Source organism: Embiotoca jacksoni, unplaced genomic scaffold (genome assembly GCF_022577435.1).
Source record: "Embiotoca jacksoni isolate LCO1_2020_lvr unplaced genomic scaffold, fEmbJac1.0.p SCAF_9, whole genome shotgun sequence".
NCBI lineage: Eukaryota > Metazoa > Chordata > Actinopteri > Embiotocidae > Embiotoca > Embiotoca jacksoni.
Window position 1 is genome coordinate 4,359,248 of NW_027185447.1, and position 20,458 is coordinate 4,379,705.

The following is a 20,458-nucleotide window of genomic DNA, read 5'->3' on the forward strand; positions in this document are numbered from 1 at the left end:
GCAGACTCTACACTAGTTGGAGAATCATTTTCAACACTGAAACTACAAATTAGATTTAAAAAAAAGTAATTAATGTGTATTTAATCATATGTGTGATAGATTAAAAGATGTTTTGTTTAAATAACTTTGATATTAAAGTAGTTTCCTGTAATTTAGGGTTAAAATAACCCTAAATTTACTCACTATGATTCAGTGGTTTAAAAATAAAATAAGTCCAAGGGGAGGCAAGTAGGCCTACTTTAAATAGAAACAGTGCACTAGTGTACTGAACTTATCTCGAAACGAAAGGAAAAAAAATCCTCATCGATGGCTCACAGTGTAGCATGTGATGTTCTGAGCAGCATATTATTTGCCTGCAGCAGGTTTCCGCTTCAGGAAACATCACAGTTGATGTTATCTGTTATCTGTTACCTCAAACCAGCCATCAGATGGTAATCTAGGCCAAGCAGCAACCACAACGCTCCTGAGAGACAACCAGTGTGCCAGGTTTATAAATAAAAACAGTCTAGATATTATATAATACATGGAGATGATACATATGGAAATATAGTCACGTAAATAGCTGACTGCATTAATGCTGTGAATCTAAAACTGAAGCACTGAAGTTTCATTTCAATCCCGTCTTATTCTGAGCTTCTACTGAACGTTCTCTAATATGTTTAAGTAATCATAAACAAATATATCGTCCAAAGGGATCTTTTCATTATAAAATAAGTATGTGTTAGTGTTCATGAAATCTTAGCTTTAAAAAAAAAAAAAAGATTCTCACCCAAAATTACAATAAATTCAGCAGCGATGAGAAACAACTGTATTCAGAAGCAGAGGTGTATTGCTGCTTGTGGACGGCACCTGTGGCGCACAAGTGCACACACGGCACGCACAAGGTTATATTGTAGCTTCTGAGGGCATGTTAACACTATAGTGGCCAGTTTACAGGCAATAACCAATTTATTTTTCCATCAGTTCGATTTTTTTAAAGTCAACAATAGGCTATAGGCTAATCGTGCTATTTTCAACAACAACAGGTTCTTCCAAATGTTGTAAATCGAAAGCCTTGTTACGAAAAGAAGGGATTCTGTCTACTGAAGCGCTAGAGGGCTTTTGATTTTAAATGAATATACAGGGAGCGTTGAGTTTGTTCGAAAGCAGTAACCTTAACAAGGCAATCGGTAGCGGACTGAAGTGAGGTTTCAAGTTGACATTGTAAATCACTGAATACACCCTAAATCTCAATATGACAACTTTGACTATTCCATTTTTTTTTATTGGACCATCAAGCGCTCTAAAAATGTAAATGAATTTCATCCAGATCAAGAGAACTGTGAACATATTATGTCCTCACTTGGAGAAAAAAAAGAGGTGGAGCTTTGTCGCGTGCTCACAAACCACCAGACCTAAATTTAGGAGGAGAAAAAAAAAATTGATTTAGCGTTGACTTTCTCAACGTCTTCTGTCAGCAGTCATTTAGATCATTATTTTTCATCACCTAAATGAACAGGATATATTATGTTCAGTAGTGACAGAGACCGTTGAACTGATTCTGCATTCTAAGCCAAGCTAAGCTAACTGTCTCGGGCATGTAGTGGAGTGATGTCAATACTTGCTGAAACGAAGCAAAAACATCCAATGCAACTCTTTCTACCAAATAGTTTTAGTTGCCTAAAAGCAACCAGCCCCTAACTGGAGAGGCGGCAGATCAGAAAACTGGATGGTTACGTGTTATTTTAAAGTAAACAAACAACTCCGTTTGTCTTTTACAACCCTGAGTCGCACTTGCATTTGAATTGCGCGTTGTTATTGTGTCAGTCGTCGTCCTGCCTTCGTGAGTAAACTGGATTGAACAGATGTGATGAATGAGCGATGAGATCTTCCAGCTGCTCGCTCTGTCATCACAGAGATGGCAGGTGTTTGTAACAGGTCAGGAAGGAGAAATGATTGAAAAAAAAAAAAAAAAATAAGGAGGCAGTGTCGTCCTGCATGCTTTCGCAGATCTGGATATTGGTTCTACTTGAGTGACGGTGTTTGTTTATTAGGCTGAACGGGGGAGATCATTTCCCGTCAAGCTGTTTGACAGGTAGGACAGGGTTGGAAATTGAGTTGACTCATTCAATGAAGCAACAGCTGGAGGACCCGCTGCATGATGCCAGGATGACTTGGCACAGATGTAGTCGGCTGGTCTGTGAATGTCCACACACACACACACACACACACACACACACACACACACACACACACACACACACACACACACACACACACACACACACACCCCTAGGGCAAATTGATGACATACTTTACAGTGTGCGTTATTGGCAGAGGAGAGATTGGTTCCTGCTGTGGCATCTGGGCCAGAGTAACACACACACACACACACACACACACACACACACACACACACACACACACACACACACACACACACACACACACACACACACACACATCTTACAGGTCAGGGAAGAGAATGAGGACATTAAAGTTTTGCACAGATGTGTGTGTTTGTGTTCAGATTGACGGAATATGTGATAAAGTGCCGAACAGTCAAACATCATAAATGACACTCAAACGTGCTCGGACGAGACGATGAATCACACGTTCATAAAAACCTGCAGCGACGCCACGTTTAGGAAAAGTAGAGCATCTTATTTGTTTGTGATGCAGCTCTCGCCTCCTATTGGCGATCAGAAGACAAATGATCTGGCACCGCAGCACGAGGCTCGAATCTCTCTGATCATGACGATGATTAATGACTCAGCGTTTTGTGTGCGTATCTTTGTGTATTCTTGCGTTTCTGTGCTGTTGGGAACCAAAGTAGCTCTCAGGGAATCCTCCACTGCGGGAATATTCACTGCTTCATATACATTTGTTGTGCTTCTCTCCACCAGTTGTTCTTTATTTCAAGTCCTCATTGCATGAGGTTTACTATGAAATGCGAGTCATCATGTGCAGGATGTCACAGATTCTTTTAAAAGATTATTTGAAAATGAGTGACGATTCGTAAATAACTTTAGGCACATGGAAAATATGTTTTACCAAATTATGACCAGGAGTTATATAGTAACTGTTCTATGCGGCCCTCAGTCCAAGTTCTGTCAGGTTAGGCTTACAGGAGGACATATGACTGAAAAGCTCTACTTAAAAAGTATGGAAAAAAAGCATTTTCTGAGACATATTTTGGTGGTTAGACGGTAAAATATAATAAGATAGTAGAGAAATATCCACTCAGGGACCAGAGATGAGTACACATGAAAAGACCTGTTTAATTGCCCAACATTTAAACCTCTCTTTTATCTCTCCTTCCTCCCTCTCACTGTCTCAATTACTGGGCGGTAACACACAGGCTGTGTTCCATCTCAGAGGCTGTTAATTAACACGGTTACCGCCTCGGCTGCTGTTATGAGACAGACAGATAGACAATGGGAGAGGAGGACACATTAAAACAATTACTCATTGCCTGTAGACGAGACGGAGAGACGGAGAGGGGATAACAGGTGTGGATGGACAAAGAAACCACTTGACAGATGGAGAGGTAGAAACTAAACCCGAAGGACGTTATCAGTTTAAAAAAAAAAAAGCACTTGTCAAAAAGACTAATGGACACTTCAGAGAAGAAACACCGCAAATTATTCACGTTTACTGTACGTGTCCCACCTGGTGTGCGATAACTGTCTGGCTACATGTAAGCAAGGCTGACAGACTTGATAGGTTCTTTTTTTTTTTTTTTTTTTTACCTCTCTGTGGTGAGTGTATGATGTGTTCCTGCATAGATTTATTGAGTGGGACATTCTGCCAACAATCAACAAAAATATAAATGCAACACTTTTGTATGATAAAAGATCTTCTTTGCACATGTAAGGTTTAATTCTGTCATCTACACTGTCTATGCGAAGTTGCTGTATATTGGCAGGAATTGGAGCACGCTGTCGTATCCATTGATTCAGAGAATCCCAAACATGCTCACTGGGTGACACGTCAGGTGAGCATGCAGACCAAGCAAGAAATGTTTGTAGCTTCCGGGAATTATGAACAGATCTTTGCAAGACGGAGTCGTGTATTATCATGCTCTAACATGAGGCGAGTGAACAGCATGACAAAAACACCTCAGGATCTGGTCACATTATCTTTATGCACTCAAATAGCCATCGATAAAATGCTCCCAACGAAGACGTTGTCCATAGCTCATGCCTGCCCATACCAAAATCCCACCGCCACCTTGGGCTGCTCAGCAACACAACGCCATACGCCCTGCCATCTGCCCGGTACAGTGTGAACTTGGATATATCCATGAAGAGATGCCAGACGGAATCAAAAGGTGAGCATCGCTCAGGTCTGTTGCAATGACGAATTGCAGTCAGGTCAAGACCTTCGAGGGACGACGGGCACTCAGATGAGCTGCCCTGAGACAGTTTCTGACAGTTTGAGCAGAAATCTGTCAGTTGTACAAACCAACTGTTGCATCAGCTGTCTGGGCGGCTGGTCTCAGAAATTCTTGCAGATGAAACTGCCAGATGTGATGGTCCTGGTTACGCATGCCAATTGCACCGTCTCTTAAAACATGTGTCATTGTGCTGTGTGATAAAACTGCATATTTTGGAGTGAGTTTGTGACCAGTGCAATAATCCTGCTGTTTAATCAGCATCTGGGTGTGTCACATCTGTCAAGTGGATGGATTATTTGGGCAAAGTTGGAGTATTCATTAACACGGATTTTTAATAAATTTGTGGACACAATTTGAAAGAAATAAACCTTTTGTGTTCATAAAATAAGTTTTAGATATTTTACTTCAACTCATAAAAAAAGGAGATTCAAAACAAAAGTGTTGAGTTTATATTTTTGCTTAGTGTAATATTCGCACTACATTATTTTTTTTCTCCCTGTCCTGAATAGTTCTGCTCCATTCTTTCAGGTTGAGGTACTGATTGCTGTCAACATCTGTCTAACTACATGCACAAGAAGAGGGCAAAGATATTAGATAATCTGTTTCCATTAATGGACAACATAGTGGTTAGAGAATAGGAAATAAAACAACTTTGATACAGTTTGTGTGCTGTTGTTTTCTTCATTCATTCTATCAATAAAACTCATTTCATATTTCAGTTGACTAACAGACTGAACCACAGTCCACTTTCAATGCAGCAAAAAAGCATGTCGGATGCAACAAAAGTACATTTTTTTCACTTCAGTTTAGTTAATTGTTTATTTGTTGAAGATATATTTACAGCAGTACTTTGTTCTCCTTACCTGTGTGACGAGGCTCTTAAGTTCGGTACGCTCCACTTCCCATGATGCTTTGGCCTTTGCGAACTGCTGGGTGAGTTCCTGCGATCCTTGTCTCTCTTGTCGTAACTCTCCGCTCAGATCCTGCAGCGCCACCCTCAGGTCCGCCAAAGTGCTGCTCACGGCGCTCGACTAAAGAGAATCACGGGTAAGAGTGTGTGTGTGTGTGTGTGTGTAGGTAGGTAGGTATTTACTTTATTAATCCCCGAGGGGAATTAATAGTGTGTGTGTGTGTGTGTGTGTGTGTGTGTGCGTGTGTGTGTGTGTGTGTGTGTGTGTGTGTGTGTGTGTGTGTGTGTGTGTGTGTGTGTGTGTAAAAGTGTGTCACTCTTCCTACCTTTATAGTTGGGCTGAGTGGCTGTTCGTCTGCAGAGCTCCTCTTGTCGGTTTGGTGGGTCGGGCTCGGCAGGTTCTCCTCCTCCAGCAGCAGGTAGAGGTCCTTCAGGCTGTTCATCTAAAGAACCAATCACAGCGGAGCATCACCTGTCACCTTTTATTTGTACTTTTTCCTGTTCCTGAGTTATGTACAGTTTGTTTCACATTTATTTACATTTACATTTTGCATCATGGTTTGGCTGATTAAAAACCTGAGATCACGTAATCCAATGTATTTGAGTACAATGGAAGACAAACTTTGAGGCTTAAAAATCATTACCTAAACCAAAAATAGATCATTGATTTTGTATACACAGCCTAGCTGCATAGAGTATAAATCAATAGTTCTGGTCAAAATAAGGACATACTGACTCTCCCAGCTCTGAGACATTTCCCTTTCCATCATCTCGTACCTCCAATACGTCTTTCCACTCTGTGTCCTTCTTGCAGCCCAGCCTCCACTGTTTGAGGAAGCAGCGTAGTTTGAGGCTGAGCAGTAACAGGGCCTGTTTGAGGTGCTGGGACTCCTGCACCAGCAGAGTCCTCTCCTGGCTCCACAGCTTCTGCTGAAGCCGAGCCTGCAGGCCTAAACTCTGCAGCTGGAAGTCCCGTCGGAGCAGAGCCTTCTGGTGTTCATCCTGCAGCTGAGAGGGGGAGACACAGAGAAACAGAGAAACAATCAGAGAAGACTTAAGGTCAAAAGTGTTTGCTTCTAATGCAAAGAAGTCAAAGAGTGTGTTTCCTCTTAAAAATCCATGTTTAAGGAAAGTTGTTTTTTTTCTTTGAATTTAACCACAGTGCAATAAATTGAAGACAAAAGTCACCAACATTTAACCTCTAAAAACACAACATGAGTGTTGTTGAGGACAGATAGTCATTTTGTAGATCCAGTCTATAAATATGACAACATGGCACACCTCGATCACCAACAAGAATATTTTTGGATTTCCAAACGCAAATTTGGACTTGCATTTGCATTTGAATGCCACCACTGCATCCTATTATCTTTATGCCTTCTCTCTCCCGTAGTTTTGTTTATTGTCTCCATGCAGTTTTCCTCGCTTGTGTAGTTCTGTGTTTTCTTTGCAGGTATCTCTGCAGCTGCATGTTTTTGGTCTGTGTTTACTTGGTCCCACATTCAGTTTACTGTCTCTTGTATCTTAATGTTGTTCTTTTCTCTCTGTGCTCTCCCACCAGTCGAGGCAGGTGGCTGCCAACCTCTGAGCCTGGTTCTATCTGAGGCCTTTTCTTGTTAAAAGCACATTTTTCCTCCCAACTGATGCTCAAGGGTGAATTGTTGAACGTGTTAGGTTCCTCTCTATGATGTTGTAAAGAATTTACTCTATTAAGTGCCTTGACATGACATATATTGTCATTTGGCAATATACAAATATATGACTCTAGACACGAAGGTACAAGAACACTGACTCTACAAATAAAGAAAGAAAAAACAACATTAAATTGCTGTTTCAGTGTGTCTCTCAGTTTTGTTTAATAGTTTAATTTATCAACTTATGCTACAAACTGACCTGTGTGAGGTTGAGAGCAATTTCTATCTGAGCCTGCCTCTCTTTCTCCAGCTCCTCCTGAGTTCCTTGAAACGACTCCTCTGCTTCAGACAGCCAGGCCTGGAGGTCACTGGACTGGGTGGGCTGCGGGGGGGAGAACGAGGAGGATGAGGAGAGGATGAGTCAGAGGGGGCGCGGGGGAATACAGAAGGAAGGGGTTGGAGAGAACAACCAAGAATTGTGGAAGAGAAAGAAAGAGCAGTGGACAGGAAACATTTGTAGGAAACAAGGAGGAGGGAAAAGTACAAGAAAAAGGCAGAAAGAACTACATGTGAGAAGCACATTACATGGTCGTTTTGTGCAACATCACCCTTTAAACCACCCTTCAGCTGTGGCACACTACTGTACGTCCGCACACACACGCACGCACGCACGCACGCACGCACACACACACGCACACACACACACACACACACACACACACACTTCATCTCATGCACTCTCCCATGCCTCATTTGGCTGCTGAGTGAGTGCGATCCATCAACTCACCACTGTACCATTAATGTCCTCTTTCACCCTCCACCGGGCTCAGCCTCTACCCTCCATCACCCTCCACCAGGAGCACCAACCGGCCACTCGCAGCCTCCACCGTCAGGCAGAAAAACTACTCTGACCTCTGTTTCATCATGACTCCCTGCTGTGAGAAGGTGGAGGCTGCTCGAGGAAAATGTGCAACGACAATAGAGACTGTTGTACAGGAGACAATATGTAAAGCATGAGTGGTTAAATGCACTCTAACTTATAGTCTGAGAATAATTTCATTCATAAGCTCATCAGGCTTTTATTCTCTTAAAATAAACTAAGTAAGGGTTAAAGACGTTACAGTTTAAAGCCAAAAAAGATGATTCTGTGTATTTAAGGCACTTTTCACAATCCCTTTGGCTGAGCATTAGACGAGATCATTTCCACTCTCATGGCTGCGTAATGACTGAGGAGCTAAAGGTCGGAGATGATTTGCTTAGCTTCTGGAAGACTGGAGGCGAGTCTGGTTCCTTCCAAACCTCAAAAATACACCCAAAGGCACCTCTAAAGCTCACAACTTAACATGTACAGTGTTTAAACAGAAGACTAACAAAAATATTTCACCATGCAGTTGTGGTTTTATCATTACTTAACCATGGATCGGTGAATAGACTGCTGTTTGTCCACATATAGTTCTGGGTGAGCTACAATAAAAAACATTTAATATTGCGGATTATTGTGAACAGGAATATACTGAATACTGAGAGTGTGTATACACTGTGTGTGCGTGTTGCTGTGTCACTGCTCTGCTCTATCTACTGTATAACATTTGACTTTCACTTCTCTTTCATTCTATTTTCGTCTCCCTCTCTCCTTCACCCTCTTAGATTTGGATAAAGATGCAGACACACACTCGCACACGCACACGCACACGCACACGCACACACACACACACACACACACACACACACACACACACACACACACACAGCCCTCGTTGCTATGGAGACACACCAGCAAAAGGTCAACCAAACAAAGGTCTTTTTTTCCCATCAGTCCCACAGCTGATGGTGAAGTCACTGTTTGTTTAAGTTTGTTTCCAATATGTTTTTTCTTGCATGAGTTCATCATCCCTGTAACACACCAGGAACTTCAGGCTGCAGCTCATGCATGGTTTGTCATTGCGCATGCAAATATTTGGATACATTATCCGCATAATGTGAGCACACACAGTACAAAAGTACATTAGGGGCCTATTTTCAAGGGTGAAATTAGAGATTGTAAGAACCAGATTAAGTAAATGTTAATACTCAAAGTTAAATGTTACGAGTTTAGGCTAAAAGTTCAAGTTTATAGCTTCATTCTTGACTTTGGAAAAAGCAGTTTGACAAAAAAAATAAACAAACAACAACAAATTGCAACACAAGCTCAGTTTAACCAGCTTTTTTCAGAGATTTTAACTGCATGTCAGGACTTCCGGATAAGACTCAGTTACCATCAAAGCTGTCTTTGAAGCTGTTTCTACCATAAACATATGGAAAAGAAATGTTGTGCTTTTTGTTATTGACACCTTACAATAAAACCGATTATTGTTGATGTGGTTCAGCACCACGGACAGCGTTCTTTGCATCCGTGATGCTATCAAATATGTACTTTCATTCTGAATGAATGTTTTGTGACACATACAAGTGGTTATTTGATTAATTATTAATACAAAACTGTCAGTTTAGTCCCCTTCACATTCACTGTTAGTTTCCTTTGGTACTTCAACTTCATGGACAGACTATAAAAGGAGCCAGTTGAACCTTTTTGTTCGTTACCCTGAATGCTTTTGCAGACCAGATAAGATAGAAATTTGATATTAAAACATTGGTTTTAGGCTAAAGTTGCATTCTGGCTGAGAAATTGTGTTCGCTGGCTGCAGTGAGAAGGACTAAGGGTGAAACTTCTCTATGTTTGTGCCTGTTATGATGTTAATGATTGTGTGACTTACCACTGCATCATCTGTCGTCTCTTCCTGTTCCAGCTGGCCAGTTTCCTGCTTTTGTGACTCGCTGCTGTCTGATTGGCTGTTCTCCTGTGTCTCATCTTTCACCTCAGGCTCTGATTGGTCCCTATAATCAGGCTGCTGCATGCATGCATGGGCAAGTTAATGAGGAAAGAAACAAAGAATAACAAAAAAAAAAAGAGAATCATAGAGGAGAGAGGGAGAGATGGAGGAGAAGTTGTAGGACAAAAATAAAGTGTAGGAAATGATAGAAAACAGGACAGACAAACACAACAATAAGAAAAAACAATACAACCAAAATGGCGTCCATCCATGTGAGAACATTAGGATAACATGAAAAACAAAAAAAAGAACACAATAATGATTTATGGGCCTCACAAGACGAAGAAAAGGATGTAGAGGAAGAAGAGTTTGGTCAGAGAGGAAAATGACAGAGTGGAGAAAAGAAAGAAAAGGAGGATGGAGGGCAGAATGAACGGCTGGGGGGAAGAGGGGAAATGGAAACGAGAGGAGGACAGAGAGGGGAGAAAAGACGAGGTAAAAATGGGAGAGAGAGAGGAGGAGACAGAGAGGGGAGAAAATAGACAAATGGGAAGAGAAGGAGTAAGGCAGTTAGGATGAAAGGTCAGAGCGAAAGGAGCAATGGAGCAACAAGGTGAGGAAGAGGAGATGAGTGAAGCCAGGAGAGGAAGGAACGAGGGATGTGAGGTGTGCAGGGGGAAGTTAGAGGAAGATAGGGAGGAGTTTTAAGGAAATGATGAAGATCAGGATGTGCAAGAAGTGAAGAGGAAGGAGATTTGAAAGAGGGAAGTCAAGTGCAGAAATCGATCGGTTATGGTGCCCGTGCAGAGAGAAAGAGGGGAGGAAGAGGGGGAGGAGAGAGAGGGAGGAGAGGGGAGGACAGAGCGGAGAGGTGTTGGGACTCAGAACCGGCCTCTAATGGAGTCTAAACAATGTTTCACTTAAAATTACGGATAATTTCATCATAGATCAGAGTCGACGACACAGATTTTATAAGAAACAATTTTCTTTGTACACCAAATTCCAAAAATCTCAATCTTTAATTTATTATTAGGTCTTGAAAGGCTTATTTTTTAAAACAATGAATAGAAGTTTCTCTTTTTACAACATTAATAAAGAAAAAATGCTGGACCCTCTTTGGATTTTATGTTGTTTTTTAATTTTTTTTTTTTTTTTTTTTTTTTTATTAAATTGTATAAAAATAAGCCAATCGCGTCTGCTGATTCCAGTGTGTTTTTATAACCATATGGGTCTCATATTAAATTTGGTTTGGACCTTCATATAGTCTAAAATACACTAGATGCTCAGACTGAATCATAAGTCACTGACAATCAACTACAACCCAACAATTTCCCAGAGGAGCACTTCAAATGGAAAATGTGATTTATGAAGCATGATTGGAAATCATTTTGGAGCGAGCTCACTGCCTCATCTGCTGCTTTAAGAAATCAGTTTGGACAACTCTCTCAATCATAACGTCAGGTGCATTCACACACAGCTTCCTTCCTCCACTCTGAACGCACGATGGTATCACACAATATAGACTTTTTATATTTCTGTTTTAAGACTCCAAATTTTGTGTTTTAGTGGAATTAGAACTATTATTATTTGGTAGTCAACTATTGGTGTGATGCTACAGAATCCACCTAATGAAATCTTGAACAGGGACGCCAAACGTTGCAATCGTCCAACTAAGATTGAATTATTATGCCAAAATCAGTTTAAACAAATGTAACAATGAATCAGAGAAGGAATGATCCGTATTGCTCAGTCAGACTGGATGTAAACCCAGATTTTATGAGGAATTGGCACATGTAAATAAATGGTACTTCATAAGTTCTTAATAATAGCCTCTCAAACAGGCTCCATTTGAGGCCTAAAGCAGCATCTAAACACAGGTTAGGAGGCAATCTAACAGCATGCAGAGGACACAGGTGGCATCACATGGAGAGGTTTCCACTGGCAGCTCAAATCTGACTTCACTGTTTAATATTCATGGTGGTTGTTTTGTCTTTGATCAACAGGGCTGGCATAATTTCAGGTTCATCTAGAGTAGAAACAGAACAGACAAAGGAGGTTTTTTTTGTTTTGTTCGATTGGTGATGAGTCAGATTTGAGCGTGCGGTGTAAATTCACTCTTCACTGTGAGGAGAAAACAAAGCAGCATGTTGAAATGGGATTGGGAGTGTTGGTCAGCCAAAATAATGGTTACAACAAAAACAGAGAAATAAACTAGGAAAAAAAAAAAAAAAAAAAAAAACAGCAAATATAAAAGCATAAAAAAAGACTGATAATAAATGAAAGAGAAAGAGTGATAAGGAGTGAGGAAGAGGAGTGAGTTCTTTGTCGTTTACCTTCTCTGCCCCGTTTTGTCCATCCTGGCTGTCTCTAGAGCAGGAGACGGAGGTCAGAGCAGACGTCCCCACCACCTGCGTGTCCCTCCCCCCTGCTGGGGGTTTACCCAGGCTGTCTACCCGCTCCACAAAGGCCTGCAGCTGGATGTGGAGGGCTTGAAGCCTGCTGGTCAGAGCACCAACCAGAGGACGGTCGCCCAGATCAGACAGCTCTGAGATCTAGGGCACACACAAATAACAGAGATTATACTACAGTCAGGCATTTCTGGTTGTGTGTGGGAACGACTAGAGCTGATAAATGATGAGCTGCGGGGCTGCAACTGCAGGTGGCCGAACAATCAGTGCAAGAAAGAGAGCCAAATCGAAAGATGAACCATTTCTCACTGAGGCTATGATGTTCTTTATCCTTGTAGCTGGTGGTCACACAAAACAAATAAGACATCAACTTGGGCTCTTGTAAACTCACAGCATATCATTGTTCATATGCCAAACATTTATAATTAGTCATTTCTGTTTTTCTTGGTAATGGTTGGCTGTACTTGGAGATAATATTTTGGTAACCATGGTGATATGACTCAACCTGGGCCAGTCAGCATGTGTCTGTATATGTTACAAAAAAGTGGGCCCAGGTTGTAAATTTGAAACAATGTCCTCTCTATAAAAATGGAGTTGCTTACTGTAAGATTGCTGTTTCAGACAGTTATCAAATTTTTCAAGGGAGAAAATAAAATGTTCACAGTCCTTCTCATTCTTAAAGTTGAAATTCAATTCCATTCCATTTTGCTTGAAGATCGAATGATCTCTAAAGTAGGTCATGTCAGAGAGTCAATAAAAACAAATGAAACGATCAAATTTCTCATATTGACATTTAAGATGTTTTGACTCATTCGTGACATCAGCTTGAACCCTCGTTTTGATCCACTACTGTTTGCCTTCTTAAAGTTACTGCATTACGCGTTAATACAAACACAACACTTCTTGTATTTTTTTTCAAATTAAAAGCCCTCTAGTATTTTAGTAGACAGAAACTCTTCCTTTCTTAATTTTTACTGTGAAACATTTTGAGGTACGTGCTGTGACTGAAATCGGACTGGAAACAAAATATATTTTTGGGAAAATCAGGGCAGGTCTTTTAAGAGTTAATGCAGTTCAACTAGTAGATTGTAGTTAATTGTACTAGTAGTTAATGTTAGTTGCAGGTCTACTGTTATTGTACATTCATTAACAATATAGAAGTACATATTTTATATCCATCACTGCATGAGGAGTATAGACTATTACCATCACCTTCTAACAATCTCATGAGTCAGCAGCCATGTCTCTGCATCTTAAGGACACTTTTGTTTGCAGCAAATAAAGTTCAAACTATCTCAAAAATGCACTGGAAAAAGATTTAGTCGTCGGTGGTGTTGTAATGTATGCAATGTAATGTTTAACTAAATGATATGCACATCTTCAGGGTTTCAGTAGATTTCATGGATTGAAATGTGCCACACTGAATATATCCAATAAATTCTTTGAAAAAATGAGTCTTTGTGGAAAAAAAGGATTTCCTGAGACAGTTTGGTCCAAACACAGGACATGTACCTGGCTGGGAGGCTGAGGTTTCTCCAGGTCACACGGCTCTGCTGCCTCATTGCTGCAGACCTTGTGATAGATGGACGGGGAGGAGGAGAGGCAGTTCGACTCGGGGGAGGTCAGGAGCTGTATCGCTGTGGAAACCAAGCGAGCCTGGTCCCTCATGGCCAGCAAGGCATCATGGTCCTTCTGCCCCAGGCACGCAGGGAGTGAAGTTGTTGCGTCAGCGTTGTCCTCGATCTTCTTTCTTTGTTCCTTGATCTCGAGAGCGTCGTTCTCACCTCCGACCGGCTCTTTGCGGTGAGGCGGGCTAATGGAAAAACAGAGAGCTCTTTCACCACTTACTGTCGGCTTTAATAGTTGAGAATCTGACATTGATCCTGACCTGAAAGTCACACAAACAGATATTTAAACATCTATGATAACTGTGTAAAATCCATTTGCTGAGGATGATTGTGTGATACCACTGAACAGCTCCAGAACAGCTTCTAAATGGACCATGAAGCCAGATTGTGTTGTCAGTCTCTGTTTCCAAGGTTAAGAATCGCCTTTCATTCTCAAGGTACAGTAGTTCAAAGCTGATATGAAGTGAAAGCTTGAATGGCTTCTTCAGTCTGTATTACTGAGGGCTGAGGTTGCTGTTTAGGTTATAAGGTTCAGGTTTATGCAATGTGGTTGAAACAAGCTCTTCTAATCTTTCATCATACTCTTGGATGTCTGGAGAAAAACTGGATGTGCAATTTTGTCCGATGTGCCAGGAGGATGAATCCCTCTGACTGTGGTGGTTCCCTGACTTTTCCTCAAGTACTGACAAGAGGTCAATATATGTGTTTTTTTTTTAGTGAAAGATCTAAACTACTGAATGGATTGTCATGAAACATGGTGCAGACATTCCCCAAAGTATTCCAGAGAATTAATTATACTCTTTTCATCATGATAGTGAGATATAAATATAATTTAGAAACCTGACCAAATTTTAGAGCCTGATCAATCTACCAGTCTATCACGGATAAATTGGTATTGGCATATTTGTTGGCTAATACGTATCAATATGGAATTTCTTTTTACAGAACTTAATGTAAAAAAAAAAGTCTCACAAAATGCTTATTTCTTTGTCTATAAAACACAACTATGTGCAGTAACCCGGGAGGAAGAGATACGTTTCAAATGTGAATCTCTACTGACTACAAATCAAAAACTTGGTCCTCAGTTTCACCTTAAAATGTTCTTAAAGTGAACTGGAAAAAGAAAATATGAAATTACCTGCTGGGGAGGCACTCAGCCGAGTCTCCAGCCTCTGCATCTGTCTCGAGAGCCAGTCTTAATGAAGAGGAGGAGGAGGATGAGGAGGAAGGAGCATGATAGGACGCCAGATCACAGCGCTGCAGGTTGGACAGAAGCACACGGTTTTCATACTGCAGCTTCTTCACCTTCCCGCTCAGTTCTCCAATCTGCAGCCTCGCCAATCGGAGCTCCTCCTCCTGGGGAGGTGTGTCTGTGCTGATAAGCACCGCCCCTTCCTGTATAGAGTGCACTGGACTGTCGTTGAGCAGCTCGTCCGTGAGCGACATCAATGAATTAGTTGACAGTGCGGATGCTGGCGGTGGGAGTTCAGATTTATAGCGGTTGATCTCGTTCATCAGGAGTTTGTTGTGTTCTTCCATCTCGATCAGAGACCTCCTCAGTAGCTCCGCCTCCTCCTCCACAAACTGGAGGTGTCTCTGGAGCTCCATGACGTTTTCAGATGAAGCTCCTCCCCCAAACACCATTGTCCCTCCTGTGAGGCCAAGCCCCGCCCCCAGACCACCACCATTACCAGTAAGGTCTTGAGGGCTGTCTAGGGATAAAAAAACAAAAACAAAGTGAGAGATCAAGCAGTGATTTTAAAACCAGTAGCCGTTTCATCTTCGATCTCTTTGCTATGCTGCACTTACTGGCTGCTCACAATCTTATAATTTGTCAAATGTAGCAATAATGCTAAGACACTTACAATTTATCCATGTCAGACAAGGGTTTAGCCGTTAGGGTAAATGTTGCTGCATCATAAAGATAAGGTAATTATTTACTGAGAAAGTCTGGTGTCAGTCAGACTCTCCGGGTGAATGTTAATCACAGTCTTTGCTAACCAAGAATTCCCAGGCAGTCATGCTGCCTGTTGATTTAAGATCATTTGCACTTTCACACAGAGGAACTACACATCTCTAACAAATTAATCATGTTTGACGGATGACAAGAACTACCTTGCGGCCCCTTCATGTCGTCCATCTCGGCTCGGAGGCCCCTGTTCTCCACCTCCAGCTCCACAATGCGTCGACTCAGCAGGTTGGCCTCCTCCTCCACCAGCTTGAGGTGGACTCTGATCTCCGCCTCGCGGGTATGGGGGGAGTCAGCAACCTGCGGGGTGTCAAATAAAACAGACGTGAGGAGGAGGAGAGAAACATTTACTCACCACCTGTTCATTCTTTTAATGTTTAATAAACTGCTTTTATTTACTTGGAAGTGCTTCTATTTTCTTATTCCAAAATATGTCACTTCTTCATTCATGTTCAGACAGGACAACCTGTCATATTTATGACTCTGTTAATTGGAAAAACAATATTTTCCACATCATCACATATTTAAATGCTCATCATTAACACAAGTGACTGGAAAAACAATATTGTTACAACTGATACTATTATGGGAAAATCAGTGAGTCCATTCTGCTTGGTGAAATGTTTTAATACTTTGTTCTCTGAATCCAATAAAGACAGAAGTTGGCGCACAAAGTGTGATTTTTATTTTTATGAAGTGTTTGAATGGTTTTTAAAACAATACAAACGCCCCTCTGCTGAGTTTTCCCATGCAATTTTCCCAGTGAAAATATGTGCCATTTGGGTTTTATATGGGAACAAAGGGTGTGGATACTTGACTAACCATAACCGCCATTATAACCAAATGACAGTCGTATACAGTGGGTTCAAAGGCTAAGAAAAGATGGAAAGTGTTTGTATGGGGCGACTCTTGCTCAATTTCAGCTGGATCGACACTCTACCCTGTATCAACCCTCTAAAAGGATAAATACTGTGGCCAGTGGATTTTTCCGCTCTAAATCAGGTGAAATCAAACTTCTCATCTTTCTCCTGCCTTCTCAGAGTTCGGGAGCATTTGATTCTTTTATACCTTTGTTTACTAGCCACTGTCTTGTCAGTGCTAAATTGCTCAGTATTCACTGTGTGACTTTGACAAAGTTGAAAAACTTCATGCTCCTGCAGAAAATTGCTCTTTAGTGAACAGCTTCGTCTTTCTGTCCCTCTCACCTCCTCCACGGTAAGCGAGGCGTTAACGTCCCCGTACAGTGACCTGTACTTGGCCAGCTCCTCCTTCATGGCGTCGCTGTCCTTCACAAGCTTTGTCAGCTTTTTGCACATCAGCGCTGATTCCTCTTTGGCAAAGTGGAGCTGACACTTCAGGTCTGAACTGTCCTCCTGCAGTGACGAGACAGAGTGAAAAGAGAGTGTTGAGGTGACAATGGTACAGAAAACTGCTTCATCACAGGGAGGCTGACATGTCAGGCAAAGGGCTCTTTATTATTACCTGAGTCATTAATTTTTTTTTTGTTCAGACAATTGGGGTGAACAGAGACAAAAGCGCCACACGTTCAACAACAAACTGCAATAAACATGTTCCTCTATGAACGATGCACGCTTCCTCTAAATCAGGGGTCTTCAACGTTTTTCAGGCCAAGGACCCCCAAACTGATAGAGAGATGGAGCAGGGACCCCATACTATATATATTGTATAAAATTGTGTTTTATATTAAACTGGAGGAGTGCAGGAGGCTTGGAGGGACATGTCCAGGCTAATCTAACTCTGTGAGTGAACCGGTGTCCCGCTTGAGAGAACTCCTGTGTGTCGCTGAATGTATGCATTTCTGACTGAAAGATAACATCTTCTGCCTCCATTTATCCATTCGCGACAATATGTTGGATTCATGTTAATGTGTATTTAAAGACATTTAAATTTGTGGAAAAAAAAATAGGATCTGACTGGTTAGCTGTGTTGGAGCGTGTCCTCACTTAGATCTTAATAATGTTTGAATATCTTTTAAATATTCATAATTTCCAAAGGTTTTGTGAAACTCATTTGGATTGAAGATACCGGCAGTCAAGTGAAGAGCCCCCGCAGTCCAAACAGTGTAAATATAAAAAATGGTATGACAATCCATCATATATCTACATTCATTAAAAATGTAACTAGCTGTGTTAATATGTTTTATGCACCACAGAAAATATATGAAAAAAAACATGATTAAACAAATGTTCCATTTTAGAAATATGCCAAAATTAAAATGGAAAAAGAAGGAAGGTGACTAAATGGAAAAACACTGAGACACAAAGACGCACAATATGACGAGTCACATCTAAACTGTCGCTCTCTGGTAAGGACACACAAAGAGGGGAGAGGGCACCTGTCAGTCTGTCCTGGGACAGAGGTTACACAGAGATGGACAGAGAGCCTGACAGGACAGATACACACAGAGTGAGTAAAAGCTGCAGACACACGGACAAATGCAGGAGAACAGTGAGGACACACTCCAACGCAGCTGACCAGTCAGATCACTGCGAACCTGCGACCTTCACATCCGTCCAGACAGGCAACTAGACAACGTTAAAGGTGACGCATATGAGGATTGAATTCTGTTCTGATGTTCATAAATTCAAACCACAGCAAAGGTTTTTTGACATCCCCTTGGCCATCATAGCATGCACTAAACCGGTTTGCTCTCTGTTGGTTGGACACAAGCCACAGTCTATTACAGTACTGCAACTCCACTGGGATGAATTGGCTTTTCATTCTATTTAAAATTGCCTTGAACTTAAGAAATAATGACAAAGCTCCATTTGACTAACTTGTGGCTTTTCAGCTACCAAATGGTGAGGTCAGAGACATGCTGTGTTTGTTCCTTGTTTGGCTCTTTACAGAAAAAAAAAGAGAAGCACAATGGAAACAGAAAAACAGCAGCAAACACACTCATTAGTGGTCTGCCGCAGACAACGTTTATCATCTGAAAAGAATATTCACTAACTCACTGGGATACAGTTTACACAACTGAGACTAAAAGTGGTTCACAAATGACTGAGCAAAAATGATTACAGTAGAAGAAGCTGTAACAGAGGCACATGCTGGCAACAAACAACAGCTATGGGATAAAGGTAAATGCTAAAACAGGACGCAACACAGTGTAACAGAGTCTGAAGGTACAGGTAGGTAGATCTTACGTGTTGGCATTAACAACCATAAGCTGCAGGTCATACATGACCAAGTAAGGCTGTAGTTTAAGAATTTAACTTTTAATTTGTGTGTATGTTTTCTGCCAAATAAGCAGAGCTAGTATAATGTAATATTTGACTTACATTGATCAGGTGACCAGAAATACAACGAGAAATAAATGCCAACATTGGTCTGCGTAAACAGGCAACGGTTTTCTACTATGTCACCCAAAAAAGCAACCTTTAAACGCGATAACTTCTTGTTTTAGCTTGTCATGGTGTTTTTTCTGCCCCCTAGTGGCCAAAAACCACTGGAAGCAGCTTTAAACTTGAAATCATAAAGGCTATGCTAACATTTACATCCCTTTTTTTTTTTTAAGGAGCTGGGAAGACAGAACTTTATGTAACTAATTCTATAATAAACGAATTCACCTTTTCTCTTGAAGAAGTCAAATGGTATTCATGAATGTATCTCTAATCTCAAACTACTGCTGACCTGAGATGACCCAGAGCAGCCATTCCTCAGAAGCAGCTCTGTGGCTCTATTTGTTTAACGGCCTGTGGAGCGATTCCAGCCGCACTGAGCGAGGCGAGGGCCAGCGAAGTTTACAGCCTTTTATGGTATGTGGCTTGGAAGAGGAGCCTGGGCTTGCCTTAGCAGCCAGAGAGCTGCTGGTGGAGAGCATTACCTTCGCCGCAAACACCTTCTGTGGTGCTATGTTAGTCCGCGAGGCATTTAATTTGTATCTGGATAATTTGTTGTTTTGGGCGACCCGAGCTCATGCGGTTCAGCAGCTCTTTCGGCAGTGTTTGAGCTCTTTTAGTGATTTGAAATATTTATTAGGGGACTTTGACTTTAAAAAAAATCGAGAAAAATGTTCAGTAGTTCACACGAGAGACAGAATGAAGAGGAGGTAGAGATTTAAAATGTAATGATGAGACTCGAGCCGTAATTCTAATGTAAACAAAAAAGTTAGTATCCAAAGATTGGAGTAGGTACAAACACCCGCAGGACAAGATGGAGGGCAGAAGAGTAAAAGATGAAAGGGAATAAAGGAACTGCTGATCTATGTGCCTCAAACTCGACGCAGCCTGTTTGGACAGATACGTTCTAACCCCCTGAGGAAATAGGTCAAAGACGACAGGAGACTCGCATAGAGAACAGAGTCATGAGTTGTGAGGCAGAAACATATTTATCAAACATGCAAGATGTGTAGGTTGTGATCGGTGAAGCCAGACAACCTTGACAAGTCTTCTTTGAACTCAGTGTTGTGCTGTGAATCAGCTGTTTTGGGCTGAGATAGTGATAGTTAACCATTTCTGTACAGAAGCTGTTAACTGACATGTTAGCGATGTTTGGATTTTCTGGCCTGCTCATATAAATTAAATATTTATTTTGTCTTTTATTATTTAGATTTAATTGGTTCTGATTCTGCTTATAGATTCAAGTTCATATTAAATCTTCATTCTGGTTCTTTTCACAACAAAAAGACAACTAAAACATCCAGATACTGTAAGTCCATAAACACTTATTTGTCATAACATCTCACCATGAACACACTG

The 20,458-nt window shown here is 41.2% G+C and overlaps 1 protein-coding gene across 2 annotated transcripts in view; it reads right to left on the minus strand.

Moving 5' to 3' along the window:
- Window positions 1–20,458, minus strand: part of mtcl2 (microtubule crosslinking factor 2) — a 112,047-nt gene that overhangs the window by 22,494 nt on the left and 69,095 nt on the right. For both annotated transcript variants that reach the window (XM_069141565.1, XM_069141566.1), the window contains exons 6-15: window positions 16,943–17,110; window positions 15,884–16,037; window positions 14,907–15,480; window positions 13,653–13,953; window positions 12,066–12,284; window positions 9,676–9,810; window positions 7,182–7,304; window positions 6,066–6,296; window positions 5,615–5,731; window positions 5,242–5,409 (exon numbers count right to left, since the gene is read on the minus strand). In XM_069141565.1, the coding sequence (XP_068997666.1) occupies window positions 5,242–5,409; window positions 5,615–5,731; window positions 6,066–6,296; window positions 7,182–7,304; window positions 9,676–9,810; window positions 12,066–12,284; window positions 13,653–13,953; window positions 14,907–15,480; window positions 15,884–16,037; window positions 16,943–17,110 (2,190 nt within the window). The remainder of the gene's footprint in view (window positions 1–5,241; window positions 5,410–5,614; window positions 5,732–6,065; window positions 6,297–7,181; window positions 7,305–9,675; window positions 9,811–12,065; window positions 12,285–13,652; window positions 13,954–14,906; window positions 15,481–15,883; window positions 16,038–16,942; window positions 17,111–20,458) is intronic.